General features: G+C 47.4%; 1 protein-coding gene across 1 annotated transcript in view; it reads left to right on the top strand.

Annotated features, from left to right (window-relative positions):
- The window catches only part of LOC127223885 (protein-cysteine N-palmitoyltransferase HHAT-like), a 63,827-nt gene extending 52,327 nt beyond the window's left edge, over positions 1-11,500 (top strand). Inside the window, exon 3 of the mRNA XM_051186576.1 lies at positions 11,409-11,500. Within this exon, the coding sequence (XP_051042533.1) occupies positions 11,409-11,500 (92 nt within the window). The remainder of the gene's footprint in view (positions 1-11,408) is intronic.
- The last annotated feature ends 8,120 nt before the right edge of the window (positions 11,501-19,620 follow it).

Here is a 19,620-nt window from a genome sequence, read left to right as displayed (position 1 = left end):
GGGGATGAGGGGGTAAGGGTGTGAGGAGGTGAAGGGGAAGTTAGTAAAAGGGTGAGAGAGTATCTTCTTACCTCAGTTAAGCCAACCAAGAGAACCCCCACTGACATGCCCAGAGGCACATCTCATAAGTGATTCTACATTTTGTCAGGTCAACCATTAATAATAACTATTATAGATGTGTAAATTAATTTCTTAACTGATCTAAATAATAAAAACCCAGAGTCAGATATAGAGGAAAATGCTTCGAGATCAGAGAGAAGGAGGAGCAAGCCACGGCCACACCTTTACCTCCTTAGCATCTCAGAAGACAAGAGAGTTCCTGTTTCTGCCTGCTTATATCCTCTCTCTGCCCAGTCATCTCACTTCCTGTCTGTCTGTACAGACCTCCAGACCTCTATGGTTAGCTAGTGGCAAGCTCCATCCTCTGATCTTCAGACAGGCTTTATTTGTACAAACAAGGTATCACCACATAGATGGTGTGTTTATGGAGGTCTAACCTGTGAAAACAGAGCATGCTGGGTATATCAAGCAGAAGAGGTTTGACATGGGGAAATATACAAGACTAGAAGACAGGCAAGTCAGCAGGGACACTTGGTGACCCAGACTCTACTAACTATAGTAAGAGTGTGGCCCCAGGGCTGGGGGACCAGGCTAAGAGGGAGCTGAAGAATAGGTTCTCAAGGTTGATGCTCACACCTCTGGGAGGGGCCTCTCCTTAGGCTTCACCAGCAGGCTGCAGACCCCAGGAGGAGAGTGCTCATGAGGCTGGAGCTCCTGCTGCCTTCTGGACTCACAGCTTGCAATAAGAAGTCCATCCTTCTCCTTCCTCTCCACAGTGGGCATTGCTCAGGGTAAAGGAGAAAATCGCTTAGTGACAGGGTCAGGGCCCTCTGCATAGGCACAGGGAAAACCTGGGTCTCACAGTCAATAAAGCAGGCCCTTCAGCTTGCTCCTGGTAGACCCTAGGCCAGGGCTTCAGTGGTAGTGATAGGAACCCAGAGAAGCGCTTAGTGGATGTGGAGGGGGAGGTTCCTGCCACTTTGACCCCTGATTCCCAGGGGTGTGGTAGAGTAACCCTGCCTTCACCCATTATAGCCACAGACTAGCTCCGATCTGAAAGGGCAGTGACTGGAAGAGCTAGATAGAGACCTCAGGGGCAAAGCTTTGCCCACCCTTCAGTCAGTAGGAAGTGGTGCACCAGTAGAAGGGACACATAGATGGGAGAGAAGACAAGAGAGGAGAAGAGTAACAGGGAGAGACAGAAGTAAGGGGTGGGAAGGAAGGGAGAAGAGAGGAAGCTAATACACTCCCTTTCCCAGCTGGCCAGCCCGCAGTCCCATGGAATGAAAACAGCAACACACGGCCTTTCCAGCTCTGCTCATGTGACCTCCTTGCTGAGTTAATAAATAATCAGAAGCAGCAGAGACCCAAGCTGCCCTGGAGGGCAGATGTCCTGGCCGCGTGCTTTGCACATGCATTCCAGCTGCATCTACCCACAGCACTGTGCCCAGACATCATAACCATTTCCGACAAAGTAGAGAGCCCTAGAGTTGTGCGGCGGCCCCTCTGACTCAGTGCCTTGGCCTTGCTCTCCTGGGGTGAACAGCTGTAGAATACCATTCAGGGAAGATGTAGTCATGACTTCACACCTACAATTCTATAAGGGAAATGGCTTCAGACTGGAGATGGGTGGAGAGAGGATGGGAACAGAGCAATCCCAGGAAAAGGAAATAAACAAAAGAGATGCTCAACTTTAGTGTTTCTTCTCCACCACACTGAGGCTGGTGATGGCCCAGTAGGACTCACACAGCCTAAGTGGGGCTTTATTGCAGAGCCACACCTCTGACCCCTTCAACTTCACTCTCAATATAAGGTTGGCTGGGTGCTCTGAATGATTCCACTTCCAGGTCATTCAGAGGTGAGCTCGCATGTGTGAAGTAAAATTCATGGACATTCACGGTTGGCTAGCTGATCACATTGTCATCCACGCACAGGAAACACAGACAGAGTACAGGAAGCAGGGTGAAGCTGTACGCCTGCAAATCCCACCCCTCTGTCACACTTCCCCCAGCGAGGCTCTACCTCCTAAAGGTTCCCCAACCTCCCCAGACAGTACCCCCAACTGGGAACCAAGTGTCCAAATACATGAGAGAGTGGGGGGCATTTTTCATTGAGACCACCACAATATACATTTAGGAAAGTGACCAAGATGTGAAGCCATAGAAAGAGTGAAGGGACAGTGTGGTATTTGCTTCCAACCCAGCACATATTTCAGAATATCTCCATTGTTGTCAATGGAAACTATTAGCCCAAAAGAGAATACAGAGTAGACTCAGGAAGGCTCCTAAAAGACATGACTTACTGCTTCCTTGCTCCTGTGTAAATGCTGCTTTATCGGTCATTCTGCTGAACTTGAGTATCTCCTACCCTAACTCACAAGCTCCAGGCTGCTTCCCTCCACTTCTCCACATCCAAGCCTCTCTGGCCGAGGCTGGCTGGCTCCAGAGTAGATTTCCAGCAGAACAGCTTTGATGGGAAAGCTGCAGTGTTTGCCCTGCAGAGGGCCCTAGTGTATCCTAAATTCCAGATGATCCATTGTTTAGAGCTACCAGAAGGGTCCTTGGAGTGGGAATTGTGCAAACATACCAGCTGGAGTCCAGTATCCAGTGGCATGTGCCTGCTGTCCCCGGCAGACCTACCCTTGGGGCCATGAGAGAGCAAAGGGGAACACACTGTTCTTCAGAGTGAGAACTTTTAGATGCGTGAACATCTTTCTGTGTCATCTGAGAGTTGAGAAAGGCATGAGACACCTCATATGCCAAGTCAGTGTTCTAAACCCTTCAGTAAGACTCTGCCTTGCTTTCTGATTGGGTCACAGCTTGTTGGAGCACCTCCCTTGTCTTCTAACATAGTCACTGCTTGCTGGAGTGCCACCTTCTGTCTGACACAGGACTCCTGTTCATTCTGAGCCTGGCCACATGGCCAGAAGTTTGTAACTGGACTTGTTATGTTTTCCTAGGGAGGAAGGATGACTTGGGGGGGCTTCTGTTTCACAGGACCGTGCTCTCTGAGGGTCGGAAGAAATATGGAGGTGTCAGCCAGTCCCCTCCTACTTACCCCCCCCCCCCCGAGACAGATGCCTGTTCTGTTGTGTTCAGCTTCCTATTGGGAGATGTCTATACTGCCTGAAGGCCAAGTAATGGGGACCAGGGTGCTCACTTTTCATTGGGAGGCTAAGAGGTTGCCTGTGACCCACTGGCTCTGGTCCTGCCTTCTGGGGTGACATAGAATAAGCCTGATCCCCTCTCCCGATGACCTTGTGGCCTTTTCCCATTTGGGATATTGGCTTGTCACACACCTACATTGGAGGGTCCTTCCAGACCAGCAAGTGGTGTGCCTGTGGCAGTGTCTCATGGTCAATACACCTCGGACCTCTCAGCCTGGATCGAGTCCGCTTTTATGCCTTGTCTTACCAAACCACCCCACCCCCCATGTTAAGCTGAATGCCCCTCCAAGTCCCCTTTTCCCAAGATGACAGCAGCAGTGACCTTGGCTCCTGTCCTGGTCCAGTAGTTGTGTTCTTTCATGATCCCACATGGCTCTGTGGCCTGAGACTCTGACGGAAGGGGGTCCCTGGGGAAGGGCTCCTATGGCAGCTGAAGCCCCGTGACTGTCAGCAGAGCCCTTGGTCTCCAGGGTGCATGGTTTTCATAGGAGGGTCCTGGGAGGCTTTTGTCTTTATGGACAGTGACATAAGAACCCTTGCCCCATCCCTAGTGAGTTCAGATGCATTTTGAGGAGAGAGGGAGCCTGGAACATGTCCTGTTCCCAGTTGCCTTCCCCAACCTTGCCCAGTCTCAGCACTCAGAAGCATGAGCAGGCTGCAGCCCTTTGACCAGCAGCAAGAGGACAGGCTGAGGACAGTGTCCCCACCATCACATTCCCCAAGCCTGGACACTTCCTTACTTCTGCCCCTCCAATCCCTCTACTCTAGGAGCTGAGAAGCCTTTCCCAAACACCATTTGTGAATATTGAACTGCATTTTTCTGAGCCAATCTGGGAACTTTCTGGGACTCTCCTTCTGAGAGGCAAAAGACAGACTCAGTTCTAATCTGCACTGGTGATTGGCTCAGGGCCCTCCAAGGAAAACTACAGCCAGCCTGCCACTGACCAAATGATGGGAGTGGGAGGGAGAGAATAATGATGGTACTGCCAAGCCGGGTACCACTCCTGCACTTCTGCAGGGGGTGCTGGAACTGGGAGCTTCTCCTCTACTCCATCCTGTCCCATAGTGTACCCGTGAGCAAAGCAGACTCCTGAAGAGTCAGTAAGTGGGCAGGTGAAATGGGAACACAGCGACTTTGACAGTAAGTGGGAACATCTCCTTTCTTGCCCTCGTGGCTGCCTTGGTTCCCAGCCCACTGTGGTGTTGAGAGCTCCAGGAAGCAGCTTTCCCCTGCTGTTGCTGCTGCCGCAGGGAGCATGCTGTTCTGTTTGTTACAGAATTCAAGTTGGGTCATTTGGGATCTTTACTCTCACAGCTGTGCTAGGCATGGGGCACATGGGATGCACTTGCCGGCAACCCCTTTACAGATGTGCACACGGCTCCAGTAGTGCTTTCCTTCCTCACTAGGTCCTTCTGGGGGATTCATTGACGGTGTCAGTGGTGGGAACTTCTCTGTCCTGCTGTCTTCAGTGTGTAGGCAGTCATGATGAGCACGCACCAAGGTTCCTCTCTCCCAGACACACTTACAAGTGCAGATGATGCCTGACTACACCCCATGGTCTGGGAGCCAAAGGCTGAGCAGATATATGATGTGTGGATCTGGCTTGGGTCCTTCACATTTCTTAGTTACCCAGAGGAGGGCCATGCAGCTTTATAAATGAGAACTGTAAGTTAACATGTCATATCTGTGTTTCTTCAGTCTCACTGTTTACTAACCATGCATGTCCTGGGAAGAAGGATGGTGATTCCTTACCCCTCAGGGAAATGCCATGTCTGCTTGCTGTGTATGCATGGGAATGTGGAAACCACACACTAATGCTGGGTGCCTTCCTGTGGGAACAGAAGTTCCTGTGGGAACTATACCAGCTGGCACAGGTAGGCTGACCAGCAATCCCCGGGGATTCTATAGTCCTGGGGTCATAGACCTAGGTCACCATGCCTGGGGATATCACTCAAGTCCTCATAATTGCAAAGCAGACACTTTGCCTGCTAAGCCATCTCCTCAGCTCCCATCAATGCATTCCTTCTGAGAATTCAGTTGTCTGTGATAAACCTCAGTCCAAATATATTATATATTAAATGGGAAATTCTAGAAAAAAATATGTAAATTTCTAGCTATGAATCTCTCTGAGAACCATGATGAAACATAGTGTAGTCACACCCCATCCCACCCTGTGTGTGAATCACCCCTCGGGCCAGTACGCCCACAATGTGCTCATGGAGCCAGACTTGTATAAGCAGGTGGCCCTCTCCTGACCCATCAATCAATAATAGCCTACTACTACGCCACATGCCTATGTCATTCACCTCCTTCATCTTATCACACAGGCCTTGTATCATCTCCCATCATCCCAAGATGAACAGTGGCTACTAAACAATAGGACACTAACAGAGAGTCCACAGTCATAGGATATATGTTGTTACACTGGCTTGGTTTGCTACTGGTTGTTAATCTCTGATTGTGTTTGACTTATTGTTGAACAATGTTGCAGCCATGTGTGCAGAAGAAAACTACTGCTTCAGGCATCCATAGGGGTCTTGACAGGCTTGTCTGTGGGTGATGTGACCCTGTACAGAGGCAGATACACAAAGTACAGGATTCTTAGTATGTGGCCTTTTGTGTCAGGAGGCAGCTTTCCTTAACCCATTTGCTAGGTGAGTGGTACCCATGAGTTGGTTGCATAACTTAGTTACAAATAAACCACTAACCACAGCACAAGCTAAGAAGGAGAAACAGCTGGGAACAACCCATGACTGCATAGCCTCCAGCCACAGTGCAGCAGAGTAGCAACAAGTGTTGTGGACAGTCTCTTGGGAAGCAGATGCCCCACTCTGTTGTTGGCACCTCCTTCTGCATTCCTGTCTGAATCAGGATAAGGGACTCTGGGTGTTCTTCTCACCTCCTCTACATCACATGAAATAATTTTATTTTATGGTGGTGAGTGTTGTGGTAAGTGCCTGCTGCTTGCACTGGGAGCTGGGACAGGATGAGAAATGTGCAGGGGTTGGCTTCATCAGGATGTGAAATTGACTGTGAACAAGGTGATTTATATAGGCTGCTGTGGGTGCTCTTTCAAACAGGCACAAGGCACCCTACCTAGCAAGAGACTCTGCTGAGGATGACATGATGCTCCCTGGGTGGTCAGCAGCTGTGCTCTGTCTCCCTGATGAAGATCCTGGGGAGGATCTAGGCCATAATGGGGGCTAAATGGCTGTGACTTGGACAATGTTGTCAAAGAATGATCTGGGCACCTGGGATGAGCCCTTCACACCTACAGACAGAATCTCACACTGATGGAAGAACAGGATACCCGAGAACTTGCCACAGCTTCTCTGTCCCCTATTGTGGAGTAGTAAGGCTTCAGGAATTAGTGATAGCTAACTCTAAACTCAAAACTCTGTGGCTTCCCAGCCTCCGGTGAGTGACCTTAGGCACCTGGGGTCAGGGAATAGTGTGAGACTGAAAGCAGGCAAGAACAGGCTAGGGAACAGGACCTGCTTAGAGCCTGCTGCTGTAACCGGAAGCAAGGAACTTTGCAGAGCCCTACAGTCAGGTACACGATGAAGTTACTCTGCAAATTGGCTGGATGGCCAATTAGTTGTTATATGTTAGAAGAATGATTTGCCTTCTCTGATCCTTAGACTTTCTGTGGCTACAGATGGGATACATGCTTCCTGCTAAGACAGGCTGTGAGATTGCATAGATCTTGAGGAATGATTGTTTGTGGTCTAGTGATGAACAGCTATGGCAAAGGCCTTTTCTTCAGCATCCTGCATAGTCTCTGGAACAAGTATGGCCCCTACACTCACAGTACTGACTCCTCCAGGAAAACTGTTAGAAATTCAGTCTCAGGTCTGAGTCTCCTCAGAAGCTGCAGAGTGGGTCCTGGCTTTAGCTCCCTGGGGACATGGGTGTAGTCTCTCTACTCTTGGGCTTCAGTTGCAAACATACAAGAACCATTTGGGGTTTTGGTTGTCTGTTTTGTTTTTGCTTTTTTTTTTTTCCTCATGAGAGGATGGGAAAGAGACAGAATAAGATCTAAAAACCTGGGTTTGGTTCCGACATTATTCCTCATGTGTTTGGAATGAGCTCAGCAGTTCATGGGCATAGATACCTGGACAGCTGTGTGTTTCTCGTGTGCCTGTCCCTGTACCAGTAGCCAGCCCTCTGCCGGGAAAAGGCTCCTGCCTCACAGCTTATTAAAGATCTAAATTTAGCTCAGGAGGAAGGGCCTTGGGCTTAAGACCATTTGATGAATGGCTCATAGGCTCTGGCTGCAGAGACAGGAGTAAATAGGATTTAAATGAAGCACCTCGACACCCTCCCCATCCGATCTGTACATCGTTAAACACAATATGCTGTTGGGAGCTGCACTTTCCATGAAAGCAGCCTTGCAAAGAAGCATCTGAATAATTAATGGCATGGTGATATTAAACCTTGCAGGAAGTACAGAGAGTGCCTAGGCAGGCACCTGTGTTTCTCAGAGCCTTAGAAAACTGAGACTTAAGGCAAGATCTAAGGAGAGAAATGCCTTCCTCTGACTTGAGAGTAAACAATGCAGAAATGTAAAGATGTTGCTTGTACTAGTTGGCACGTGTGCAGGTCTTTAACACTGGTGTATCCTCTTATGTTCTTGCTTAGTGTCAGCCCCAAGAGTTCTGCCTGGGGCTGGTCGCAATGAGAAAGAATCTGCTCTTTGCCCCCCAACCCATCAACCCCCAACACTCTGGAATTCCTCTTCTGCATCATTGCCTAAAATCACCTTTTTATTCAGTGTTCCACTGAGCCAACCCATTGCTGCATCGACCTCACCTTGACCTTAACCAGAATTGGCTGGGCCATTTGTCCCTGCAACCCCAGGGACTCCCTCAGCCAGAGGAAGGTGCATCAGGAGGCAGACCTTGTTTACTGTGAACCTTGTGGTCCTTTTCCTTTCTCAGAATGTCATTGAGTCTCGTGGTGACATTGCTTCATGGGACCAGAAAGGGGCCTATCGGCTATAAAAAAAACCATGAGTTTCTCCACCCTGGAGAGAACTGTCCACCAGGAGGTGGTCTGTGAGCACTGGAGAGCTAGAGAGACAGTGGATAGAAGGTGCAGCAGCCTCATGCTGGAATGCTTGCTTGGGTGGATGGAGATACGCTAAGGCAGTTTTAGTTACAGAGAACAGTGGCTAGAATATTTAAAGAAAAGAAATGAAAGAACAATGCAACATATTTTAGCCAACTCTAAATCTTCACATTCAAGCATGGGGTGTGCTCTGGGCCCTTGAGGTAGTATAGTTTTGAGCAAAAGCATGTGTGTGTGTGTGTGTGTGTGTGTGTATCTATGTGTGTGTGTGTGTGTGTGTCTTTTTGTGATGTCTCTGTGTCTATGTGTATCCCTTTGTATGTGCCTATATGTGTGCATGTGTATGGTATGTGTGTCTATGTAGTATATGTGTGCTGTGTGTGCCTGTGATATATTTCTATGTATGTGTGTCTGTGTGGTGTGTGCATGTAGGGGAATGTGTGTATGTGTATGGAATGCGTTTATATGTATTCTGTGATGTCTCTATGTATATGTGTATGCCTCTGTATGCATCTGTGTGGTGTGTATATGTGGGGGCATGTATGATGTGTATGGTTGTGTATATTTGTATATGTGTGTATGTATTATACATACATGTGCAGATCCACACACCTGCACATGTTCAACCTCAGAGGTCTCCCTCTAAAAAACCCTCATTTTGTTTTTCGGGGACATCTTTCACTGAACCAGAGCTAGTTATTTTGGCTAGTCTGGCTGGCCAGTGACTCCTAGAAGTCCCTAACACTGGGGTCACAGAGGCTACCACACCTGCCTCTTACATAGGTGCTGGGATTTAACACAGATCCTCATGCTTGCCTGGCAAACACTTTGCACTTTACCCACTGAGCCATCTACCCAGCCCCCAATGCTGTGTTTTAAGTAGATTCTGTAGTCCCTGAAAACTCAGACTCTTCATGAACTTCTTTTTTTTTTTTTCTTTCCACCCTTTAAAAAGAGCAGTACCTCCTGCCTCAGTGTTGAAAGGGTTACCTGAGACTGTGATCTTTGTAAACATAGCAGAAGCTGTCCAGTTTGTAAACTTCACATGTGGGTAAGACACATGGTACTGGGTGGTTGAGAATCTGGGCAGGAAGACCATATCCTTGAAAATCATGTTCAACAGCTGGCCACCAGACATTTTTCTGCTAGGAATGGCAAATAGTAGGGTGTGGCTTTTGAAAGAGCAGGATGGCCACTGGACTGCTGCAGAGGGCCTTTGATGGGGGTGATTGACAGCCCCTGCATTACCCAGCAACTCAGTTAACTCCCCTTCCATCAGGAGTGGATTGGTTTCTCCGTGGGATACTGATTTGTGCTTACTTGGTCCCATCAGCTTGTTCTCTGCCAAACCCTCTGCAGAGAGAAGGGTTACCCGAGAGACCCCAGTGGTGGGAGGGAGGGAGGGCTCTGGCCAGAGCCCAAAACTGGGTCCTGACACACTCAGAAGACCCTTCCCTGGGAGGATGCAGTACTGAACGCTCAATCTCATCTAAAATCCAAAGTGTGTTTTCTCACCTGTCTTGTTTGAGCTCCTTGGTGTGCCTATAAACCAGGACATCAAGGGCCAGTGCTGCCAGTCTGTGACTTGCAATGTCTGATTGGTTTTGAAGTTTCTGTTCTGGCATCATTGAGAAGCATAGTCAAAAGCATCTGTTCATATGTATGCTGGGTGGATGTTGGCCAGCTGTGTAGTAAACATTTGAAACCATTCTTACTACCAAATTATAAAATATTTGCCTAGTGTGAAGGTGCAAACGTGTGATCCCAGCACTGGGGAGGCTGAGCAGGAAGGTCACATGTGAGAGGCTAGCATGGGCTACACAGTAAGACCTTATCACAAAAGAGAACTAGAGGGAGAGAGGAGTAGGGGTGGATGAGGGAAGTAAAGAAACTTTCATCTCCCCAGGAGACTTTTACACTCATGCTTTCTGTCCCAGCTCTTGATAAACATGGCATATTATCATTGTGATTGATTTGTAATTTATATAAATGGCATAATCTACTATATATTGTTTTCTCAAGGGCTCCAACCTCGTTTTTTATTGTGATAAATTTTACATAACTTAAACATGGCTTTGGCTATTGTAAAATATGGCTAGGAACATTAAGAACATTTGCACTGTTATGTAGCTGTCACCACCATCCAATCTCTAGAAACTTTGTCTCCATCAAGTACTTCTCATTCCTCTCTTCTTCCAGCCCATGCTGATGTTTGTACCCTCTGTCTATGAGTTCGGTCACCCTGGAGCCCCATATAAGTGGAATCTGATATCTGTGCCTTTGTCTCTGGCTTATTATATCACACCATGTCTTTAAGTTCTTTGGAGCTGTTACATTTGTCAGAATTTACTTTCTCACTGGCATCTGTCTATACACATTGTTTATATACTCATGGGTTAGCTTGAGTTTCTTGTATCTTTGTGAATATATTGTGACTATGTGTGCAAGTTACCTCTTGTAGGTTCTGCTTTGGATTCTTTGGTCATATATATTATAATAATTCTGTGTTTGGTTTGATGTCTGGAGGCAACCATTGTGGTTGCTACAGTGACAGCACCATTTCTCCTTACATGCTGTGACTGTGGAGGCTAGAATAGGGCATCAAATTCCCTGGAACTGGAATAACAGGCAGTTATAAGCCACCAAATGGTTGCTAGGAACTGAACTCTCATCCTCTGCTGAACTATCTCTCCAGCCTAAGTTTTGAATTTTGAAATATAATATTTAATCTAGGGTAGCTCTGTGTGCTAAAAGAAAAATGCATTGTATTCAGTGTAATAGCCAGTCTGTATTTGGAGATTGACCAAGGTTCCTACAAACAAGTCTTCTGATTATCAGCTTTAGTCTCTTTAAAAGCACACCCTATTTCTAAGTGTGTTTGCTTTCACAGTAATGTACTTCTCCGATTCATGGTGACCCCAGTGAGAACACAGGATCCCACCTGCTGGGTCCAGACAAAGCTGGCTTTCTGGCAGACCTGTGTTTCGGTTGCAGTTTGTGTGTGTGTGTGTGTGTGTGTGTGTGTGTGTGTGTGTGTGTGTGTGTGTGTGTGTGTGGTGGGGGCAGCTGCCCAGGCCTTCTAACCATTTTTCCCTTTGCCTTTTCACACAGGCTGGCCATGGGTGACCCTGTCTGTCCTGGGATTCCTGTACTGCTACTCAATTGTGGGTATCGCCTGGGCTCAGACATACACAATTCTCTAATGTGCTGGTCCAGGTCGACCTAGCTGTCAGGCTTCAAGGGACATTTCACCCTGAACCTCTCATTCTGAGACCTTCCCGGAAGGACCAACCACTCCAGGACAATTCCTGAAGGGACAATTTCCACTCCAGGACCATCCCTGAGGCACCACCTTCCAATCTGAAACCATCCCTGAGGGATTACCTTCCACTTGTCTTCTCCTGAAGATGCTTCATTCTGACTCTGACAGCTTAATCTAGCACAGAAAATATACAACCTGAAAATCTTCTAATCTTGGAGCCTCAAAGAGTATCTACTACCCCCACAGACTTCCTGGTGCATAAACTAGAGTCTGGAGCAGTTTCAGGTCTTTCCCAACTATACATGGTGACATTTGCTCTAGAACCTACTGTAGACCCATTGAGTTCTTTACCAAAGATTCAATGTGGTAGACACTGTGTGGGCATGCAAGTCCTGGTCAGGGATGAGTCTGTCTCTCCGAGACATTCTGTCATGTTTTAGTGACCCCTTTCTACTGGGAACTCTGGGCTGCCCTGCACATGGACGGTTCTTTGCAGGGAGGCAGCAAAGCCACAGTCATGTTTCAAGTGACCTGGCTAGGGTGGGTGATGTACAGGTGGGGCATTGCAAGGAGTTCTGCAGTTTGAACTTTAGTATGGCATCCATGTGGAGCTGCTGTTCTCTGAGACCTGTAGCCACGGAGTAACACGGTCATTCCTTTCACGGCTGTTTTGCATGGCATGGGACTTTAAAAGCCCGAGAATGAGTGAGTCCACAAACAGGTGCTTTTGAGCAAATCCTCAGGGAAAAGTGGTATCCCAAGGTCCCACATGCTAAGTACGCTTTGCTTGCTGGATTTTATTGCCTTATTCTGATTCAAATAAAGCAGAGCCCTTTTGTTACATAGATAATTCACACTGTTTTTTTTTTTCTAGACTTATTTTGGATATTTTTAAATAAAAATTTTGAGATCTAAACACGCATAACTTGACACTTCATCCCTCCAGATATGTTGGGCAGGCTTCTTCTGACAAATGGTCAGTGATGGTGATTCTGCCTGGTTCCACAGGGAAGGTGGTGAGGGAAGAGGGTTCAGCTCTGTGTGTGGGACAAATGCTTAATACCCCAACTATGTGAATTGTTACTGTGTGACAGTTTGGTGAAAGGAACAATGGGGCTTAGCGCCACTGCATTTTCTATGGGATATTATCCTGAGTCCCCCCTGGGAATATCAACTCAGTGGAACATTCGTCCTTACATGCCAGTCACCAGGTAGATCCCCCTTTCTTCCTAGCGGCCACACTAGGAGGGGATGGGAGGGGGCAAATGTTGATGACCTGGGGTGAGAATGCTGTGTTCGTTTGGACAAAGCACAACCAGAAAGGGGCAGGTAAGCTGTGTGTTATTAATACCAGCTAAGAGGTGAGACCCTAGGCAGGCAGCTGTACGGTACTATAAGGTATTAAGGATTGGGGGCAATGAGCATTGAAATGAATGTTGTGTAATTTCATGGACCAACAGAGTAAGGACCTGTGGTTGGCCAGAGGGAGTCTGGGTGAGGCCTTCAAGTAGGGAAATAACGTGCTAAGAAAAACCATAGTGTAAAAATGGTTATGGGGAAGTGTCTAATGTATAGGAGCATCATGCAGGTAGTGTTGAACTTTTCCAGGGAAGTCATTTACAGAAAGGCAGACCTATTCATGAGACCACTCTGGAAGAGTCAGTGAGTGCACTTGTTATAGCCCTGAAGTTTCTTAAAACCATCTGATTTTGGTCGTGGTCTCAGGACCTAGTGGACACTAGCTGTTAGTTTTCCATGCTGCCCTGCCTGTGCTTGCTCCTCACTGTGACATGACAGCAGCACCCTCCCCTATAGTCTCCCCTCACTGTAAATAGACCCATGAGGCTGCCTCCTGGGCAGTAGTCAGCCATCTGATCCTGGAAACTTCAGCAACAGTTCTGGAAAAACCCTGGATAAGGTCCTGAGTCTCTGACAGCCCAGGACCCTCTACCCTGACAGCTTCATGAGCAAGGCCAGGAGCTCTTATCAATTGCCAAGACCACACCCAAGGAGGGAGGCAAGATGCCCAAAGAGAAACTGAGTCCTATGGTCATCGTGATTAATTCTTGGAGCCATGCAGAATGCTAAATGGCATTATGCTTTCAGGTTGTGTGAGACGATTTTTGTCCTATTGAAGATAATGATCTAGAGAGAAAATTACTTACACCTGTAGGTTCTACCTGCTAGCCATTGTGTGTGGTGATGGGGAAAGGGGGAGTACCCTTCCAGAAATTGAGACTGTTTATATCTCTAAAATACAACTACTGGCTACATAATAGAAATTAACTTTGATGTCATGATTTTACCTTTAGCAAATACATCAGGATGTGTGTATACAATAGGGTTTGATCCCACTTGCTACCCCAAAAGTATGAGTTAGTTTTGCCTCTGTTTCTAGTCTAGTTGACTAGTACAAAAATCCTATTTATGTTTTTTTCATTAAAAATGCAATTAATGTTTGGTCTTTTATTAGTAATGCATTTGAAATGAGCATTAGATATTTGAGACTTTAAACAATATAATCATTAGTTTTGCCATGCCTTTCTGTGATGTAATGGAATAGAGGGCTGAAGGAGTATCTTTTAAAAAAAATACCCTGTGTGAGTGCTATGGTTTGAATGTGGCTTGACCCCTCTGATGCCATTGTGATGGGAGTACAGCCTATGTTAGGGGTTGGCTGTGTAGGACTCAGATCTTTAAGGCCCAGACATTAGAGGCAGCCTCACAGGCTCCAAGGCAGAGCCAGAACTTCAGTGAGAACTAGTCTTGCTCTGCTTTCCCGAGGATGCTCAGTGAATAGCGCTCAGACATAAAGCCTGCTGTCTCTAGAATTTCATACCCCCCCCCAGTCCATTGTAGGTTTGTATCAGCAGTCCACTTGACAGGATCCAGAATTACTTCAGAGACAAATCTCTTTTATCTGTGAGGGATTGCTATATCAGGAGACACACTCTGGATGCAGGTGGTGCCATTCCCTGGGCTGGAATCCTGGGCTGCAGAAAGAGTGCTGAGGCCCAGCATCCCTCTCCCTCTGCTTCCTGATTGAGGACACACTGTGACCAGCTGCCTCAAGCTCCTGCTGTCATGACTTGCCCAGCATGACAGACTGTACCCTCAAGCCATGAGCTTAAATAAATCCTTCCTACAAGTTGATTTTTTAATTAAAAGAAAAATAAAGAAATAAAAGGTAGATGGCTGCTTCTAGGTATGGTGGAGGAGAAAGTTTTTTATAGATATATGGGCAAGCATAGCTGGAGACAGATATCTGGGAGATTTAAGAGTGAGGAGGGGAGGGGTAGGAGAGAGGGGATGGGGGTACCCAGGAGCAGCAGCCAGGAGGCCCAAAGAGAGGAGGAATAGCCAAAATTGTTGGACTATATAGGGGAGAGCAGTCCGGCCCCTTGGGCTGGAGAAGTTTAGGATAGAGAGTGGGATGTGCCAGCCTGGAGGGCCCTGTAACATGCAGGGACTGAGAGATGCAGGCAGAACCTGGCATCCAGTGTGGGCTTTGATATGTCATATTGGCACCTCAGACATTTGCTCCAGGTTTGAAACTTAACAGCTTTGTCTGCTCTTTTCCCACAGCAACAAGAAAATGGACTAATGCACAGGGGCCATCCACATCACAGCTTCCCAGGTCAGGTTTTTAAAAAGATGTATTGTTATGTTTATGTGTGCCATGTGTGTGCAGGTGCCTCAGAGGCCAGAATAGGGTACTGGACCAACTGAAGTTGGAGTTGCAGTTGCAGTTGTTTGTAAGCCAGCCACTCACATAGCTCATGGGAAGCGAGCTCAGGACCGCCGGAAGAAGAGAAAGCACATTCCTGGATGGCATGTAAAGAAAGGCAAACACAAGTGTCACGTATAAAATAGTTTATTACCATAATAAATAAAATTAAACTTTTTTTTTTACAAATATCATTTGTGCTTGTTTAAAAATGTCAAGAAGGGGGTACCATCCATAGAGTGCCCAAATGTTCTTCACATCCCACGCCACAGGCACACAGCGGAGCTCTTGGCAGCATCCTCCCTCAGCTGACCACAAAAATAGCCTCAGCTCATTTGCACTTCCGTTTATTCATGCTCATTCGGACAGAGGAAAAAGAAATGAAAAACCTGACAAAGGATTTGGCAGGATTTGATGGTGAGTGTTCATATGAGAAGACCCCAGAATGATGAACTGCTCATGGGTATAAATGTACTTGCAATGTCTCCAACTGATGCACAAACAAGGCGTCTGAATATTAAGAGGCTACATTCATGAGGGGCATTGCATTTCTACCATAAATGCAATCTGTCTTCTGATAGGAGAGCTGCAAACTTCCTAAGGACCAATGGGTCAGCTGGATGACTCAGAAGTCACAGATAAAGAGTCAGTGGCTCTAAGGAAGGTTCAGTGGCGGGTGGAAACCCCCACCACCACCCCCCATCAGGTCTGGCAGGAATCCAAGGTCATCTCTAAAGATGAAGTTTCATTAGAAACTGACAAGCTGCAGGTGAATTCACATTGGTTCCTTTGAGCTGTGGGCCAGTGCCTTGGGGACACTGGAGACTCCTCCAGGTGGAGAGCATGGGAGCTGGTGAAGATAGTTTTTACTGAAGCGAGTAAGAAGGCAGTATACGGAGCAGTAGCAGTGACAGGGATGTTTAGCTAGGAGAGACCATTAGAGGGTTTGAGGGAACATAGGCAGGCCTCCTTTCTAAGCAACAATAGGAGAGGAGTAGGAAGGGGCACTGGCACCCCCATTGCAGCTAGAGTTCCATTCAAGGGTCTTAAGGCTAAACATCTTTATTGCAAAACAGTACAACCAATTTAGTTGCATGTACATCTACAACTTGTACCTTCTCCAGGGCTCCTGAGCCCGGGGTATACCTGTAAGATGTCAGTGTGACAAGGATGAGGATCTGCCTCTGATTGATATTTCTAAAGAGCCCATCCAGTCCCTATTCCAACCTGGGCATACCTGGCTTAATATTCTCTCCCTCCATTTAAGGATTTGGAAGCTGAAGCCCGTGTATTGGGTATTTCTAGTTCTTGTCCAGCCATCCCCACTGTGGAAGTAACACAGGCTCTAAGAGGGGGAAGCTAATACAGGCTCTTGGAACCAGATAAAAAGAAATCAAAGTAACAAATGTGTTTCCAAATGTAACCAAGTAACAAATGTGTTGCTGGAGAGCCACAAGTATTCAGTGGTAGAACTCTTCCCTGGCTTTGACCTCAAGCATCAAAAACAAAAACAAACAAACAAACAAACAAAAGAAATATATTAGGCACAGTCACCAAACACTTGGGCTGGTGGAGTTAGCTGTGCCTAGACCAGAGCATCACAAAGCCTGTCATGTGCCCAGGCATGGACGACCAGGCAACATGCCTACCAAAACGAGAACACTGACTTTACCATTTTGGTTCTGATGCTTAGCCCACACTACTCAGGGAAAAACCAGGTTCATTAGTCCAAGTGGGACTGCCTCCCTTCAAACTGGCCTGTCAGGATAGCCACTGGGAAATGGAGTTTCACTTTGGATGACATTCACAGTAGCTCATCTAGAGACCAAGTGGCCAGCACTAACCAGACAGGGGTGTACCACATCAAATGCTTGTCCCTGGACAGTGACATACCACATCATGTGCTGTCCCCTCCAAAAGGACAAAGTGTCTCTCAGCATAGTTTTTTTTTTTCTGAAATCTCACTACTCACTCTGATACCCAATAACTTTTTTGTCTCCCCAATATCTCTTTGCCCACCATATAATGGCTAAGACAGGAAGGTGCTGGCCACTGGTATCTAAATCCTGTGGTCCTTGCTCAAGACACTAATTGTGTTCTTGTAAAGGTATAAGTTGACACAATACAGCCTCTGGGCCAGTGGATGCCATGAAAGTAAAGAGAGATGGGTTGGCTCATTTGAAATTTATTTAAGAGATGGCAATCATAGCAAAAATGCTGTAGAAAAGGAGAAAAATAAAAGCCAGCCTCATGTACTTCACTCTCAACTTCAGGAACTTTTAGGCCCTGGACTCCTAGAACCCAAAGATAGCAGAGGCATCCCTTGCAGAGTGTGGACCTCAGTCTAACAGGACTTCAGCCCAATTTGCATTGACCCCAGAGTGCAGCCCAAAGCTTTATCTGTCCCCTGACATGAAGGTGGGCTCTCCAGCAGCTCCAACATCTGGGTCACTCAGATAGAGCTGGGGAGAAACACATTTTAAGATTTACTCACCCCCTCAGAAAGAGCTGTCAAGGAGCAGCAGGGCCTCTGCCCCCTGGCTGGCAAGGTGCTAGAGGGCCTACTAAGTCCCAGAGAATTCCAGACAGATCTCTAGGAGCAGGTGTGTCCAAGGCTGAGTGTGGCATGACCATGGGGTCCATCCTACCCTAAGGTTAGCACTCCTAAACTTCAAAACCTGGCTAATGAATATGTGTAAGGAGTGACCCTGTTGGCATTCAGGGGGCAGCTGGCATATGTGACTCCAGTATTTCAGTCTGTTCCAAGGCATAGCTGGCAGCAGCTCAGGAGCTGGGACTTGCTTTACTCAGAGTCACCAGTGGGTATTTTTGAATGCTGCCATCTGACACTGAACCTACTAGTGTCTTAGTCTAGGGACACCAAGAGCCAGCCCTTAAGCATTATGTTAAAAGCTACATGTGTACACACACTTGATCTCCCAGGGCCATCCATTCTGTACAGACAGCCATGCATCAAGTTCCAGCATGTGCCATGGCCTCCGAGCAGAACACTAAATGTCTTTGGTAGGGCAGGTCTTGGATATCAGGTTCCCTAGATAGGCATTTTGAATCGCGACAGCAAAGCAATGCTAAGCACAGGCACCCATGTCACTCAGTCTCCTAACTGTTCTTTCAAATGTCACTGCAGAGCTGACCTTCCAGACTCACCTGGTAGGACGAGGCGTGCACCTAAGCTGTTGCCTTTGTCCTGTGTCCTGTTCGATGCCATCAAGAAAGGACCAATCAGCCTGACCTTGAGTAACTGAAGCAGCAAGTGTCCCTGAGTGCCACGCTGTGGGAACCTGGATGCTACAGACATGGCCCTGTGACCATGGCTCTGACCCCCAACCTTCCCACAGTTCCATTGTCAACACCCCCCAACTTATCACTGAGACATTTTGAAAAGCAGTGCAGCACTGTCATTCTCCAGCTCCCTATGAGAGAACAATCATGGTCCTACTTTTAGAGTAGGGAATAGGTTGGCTTTCAAATAAGGCTAAGTGTGGCTCCCATGTGATCTCTAATGACCCCATGCACTGGACAAAAAACCCCACAAGAATCAAAATAAAAACCTAGTACTTGCTACAATCATTTTTGAGGTTGTGTGTGTGTCTGCTTTGTTTGTTAGGAAAGCAATGCTGGGCTCCTGCCTCTTCTTTTTGATGCCCCACACCCTGAGGAAAGCCATGGGCAAACTTGGGAAGAGAATGACAGAGAAGCAGCAGAGCATCCCACATCGTGAGGCCTGAGGCATGGTGCACCACAAGAAGATCACCTGGGTCCGGGAGCTTTCACGTCAACCATCACACAGAGCAGGCTGTGGACCACACAACAGAGCCTGCTCAGAGCTGAGGACCCTCTCCGCTTACCCTGGCCTCGCCTCTTCTGGGCAAGGAAACTGGAGGAGCCCAGCCTACGTGTCCATGGTACGGCACCTGCCACCAGAGGGGGAAGGTTCTCCCATCCACCAAGCTTCCCTCACTGAGAGATTGTTAGAGATGACAAGAGTAGGGAAACAGGTGGTGATGTCAGACGTAGCCACATAGGGGTGGTGAATGCCCAGCAGTCCCAGTGCCTGTCATGGTCTTCAGGGGGTGCTTGGTAAAGAAGACCAATTGGGTCTATTCTCCAGGGATCCTGGGGCTCTCCCACCAGTCTCTACGTGGCTGCTGCCCCTTTTCTGGTAGTTTTAATCTTTTATAAATATCACATCAGCTAAACATTTTAAAGGAAATGCTCTTTAGACAGACGGCATGCCCCTGCTTCCCCAACTCTCAGTAGTTGTTGAGATGCAGCTGTCATCTTGCAGGGTGAGCCCCTGACCATGATCCTGC

The sequence above is a fragment of the Phodopus roborovskii genome, unplaced genomic scaffold (genome assembly GCF_943737965.1).
Source record: "Phodopus roborovskii unplaced genomic scaffold, PHOROB, whole genome shotgun sequence".
Lineage (NCBI taxonomy): Eukaryota > Metazoa > Chordata > Mammalia > Rodentia > Cricetidae > Phodopus > Phodopus roborovskii.
This window is presented reverse-complemented; position numbering and strand designations above follow the sequence as displayed.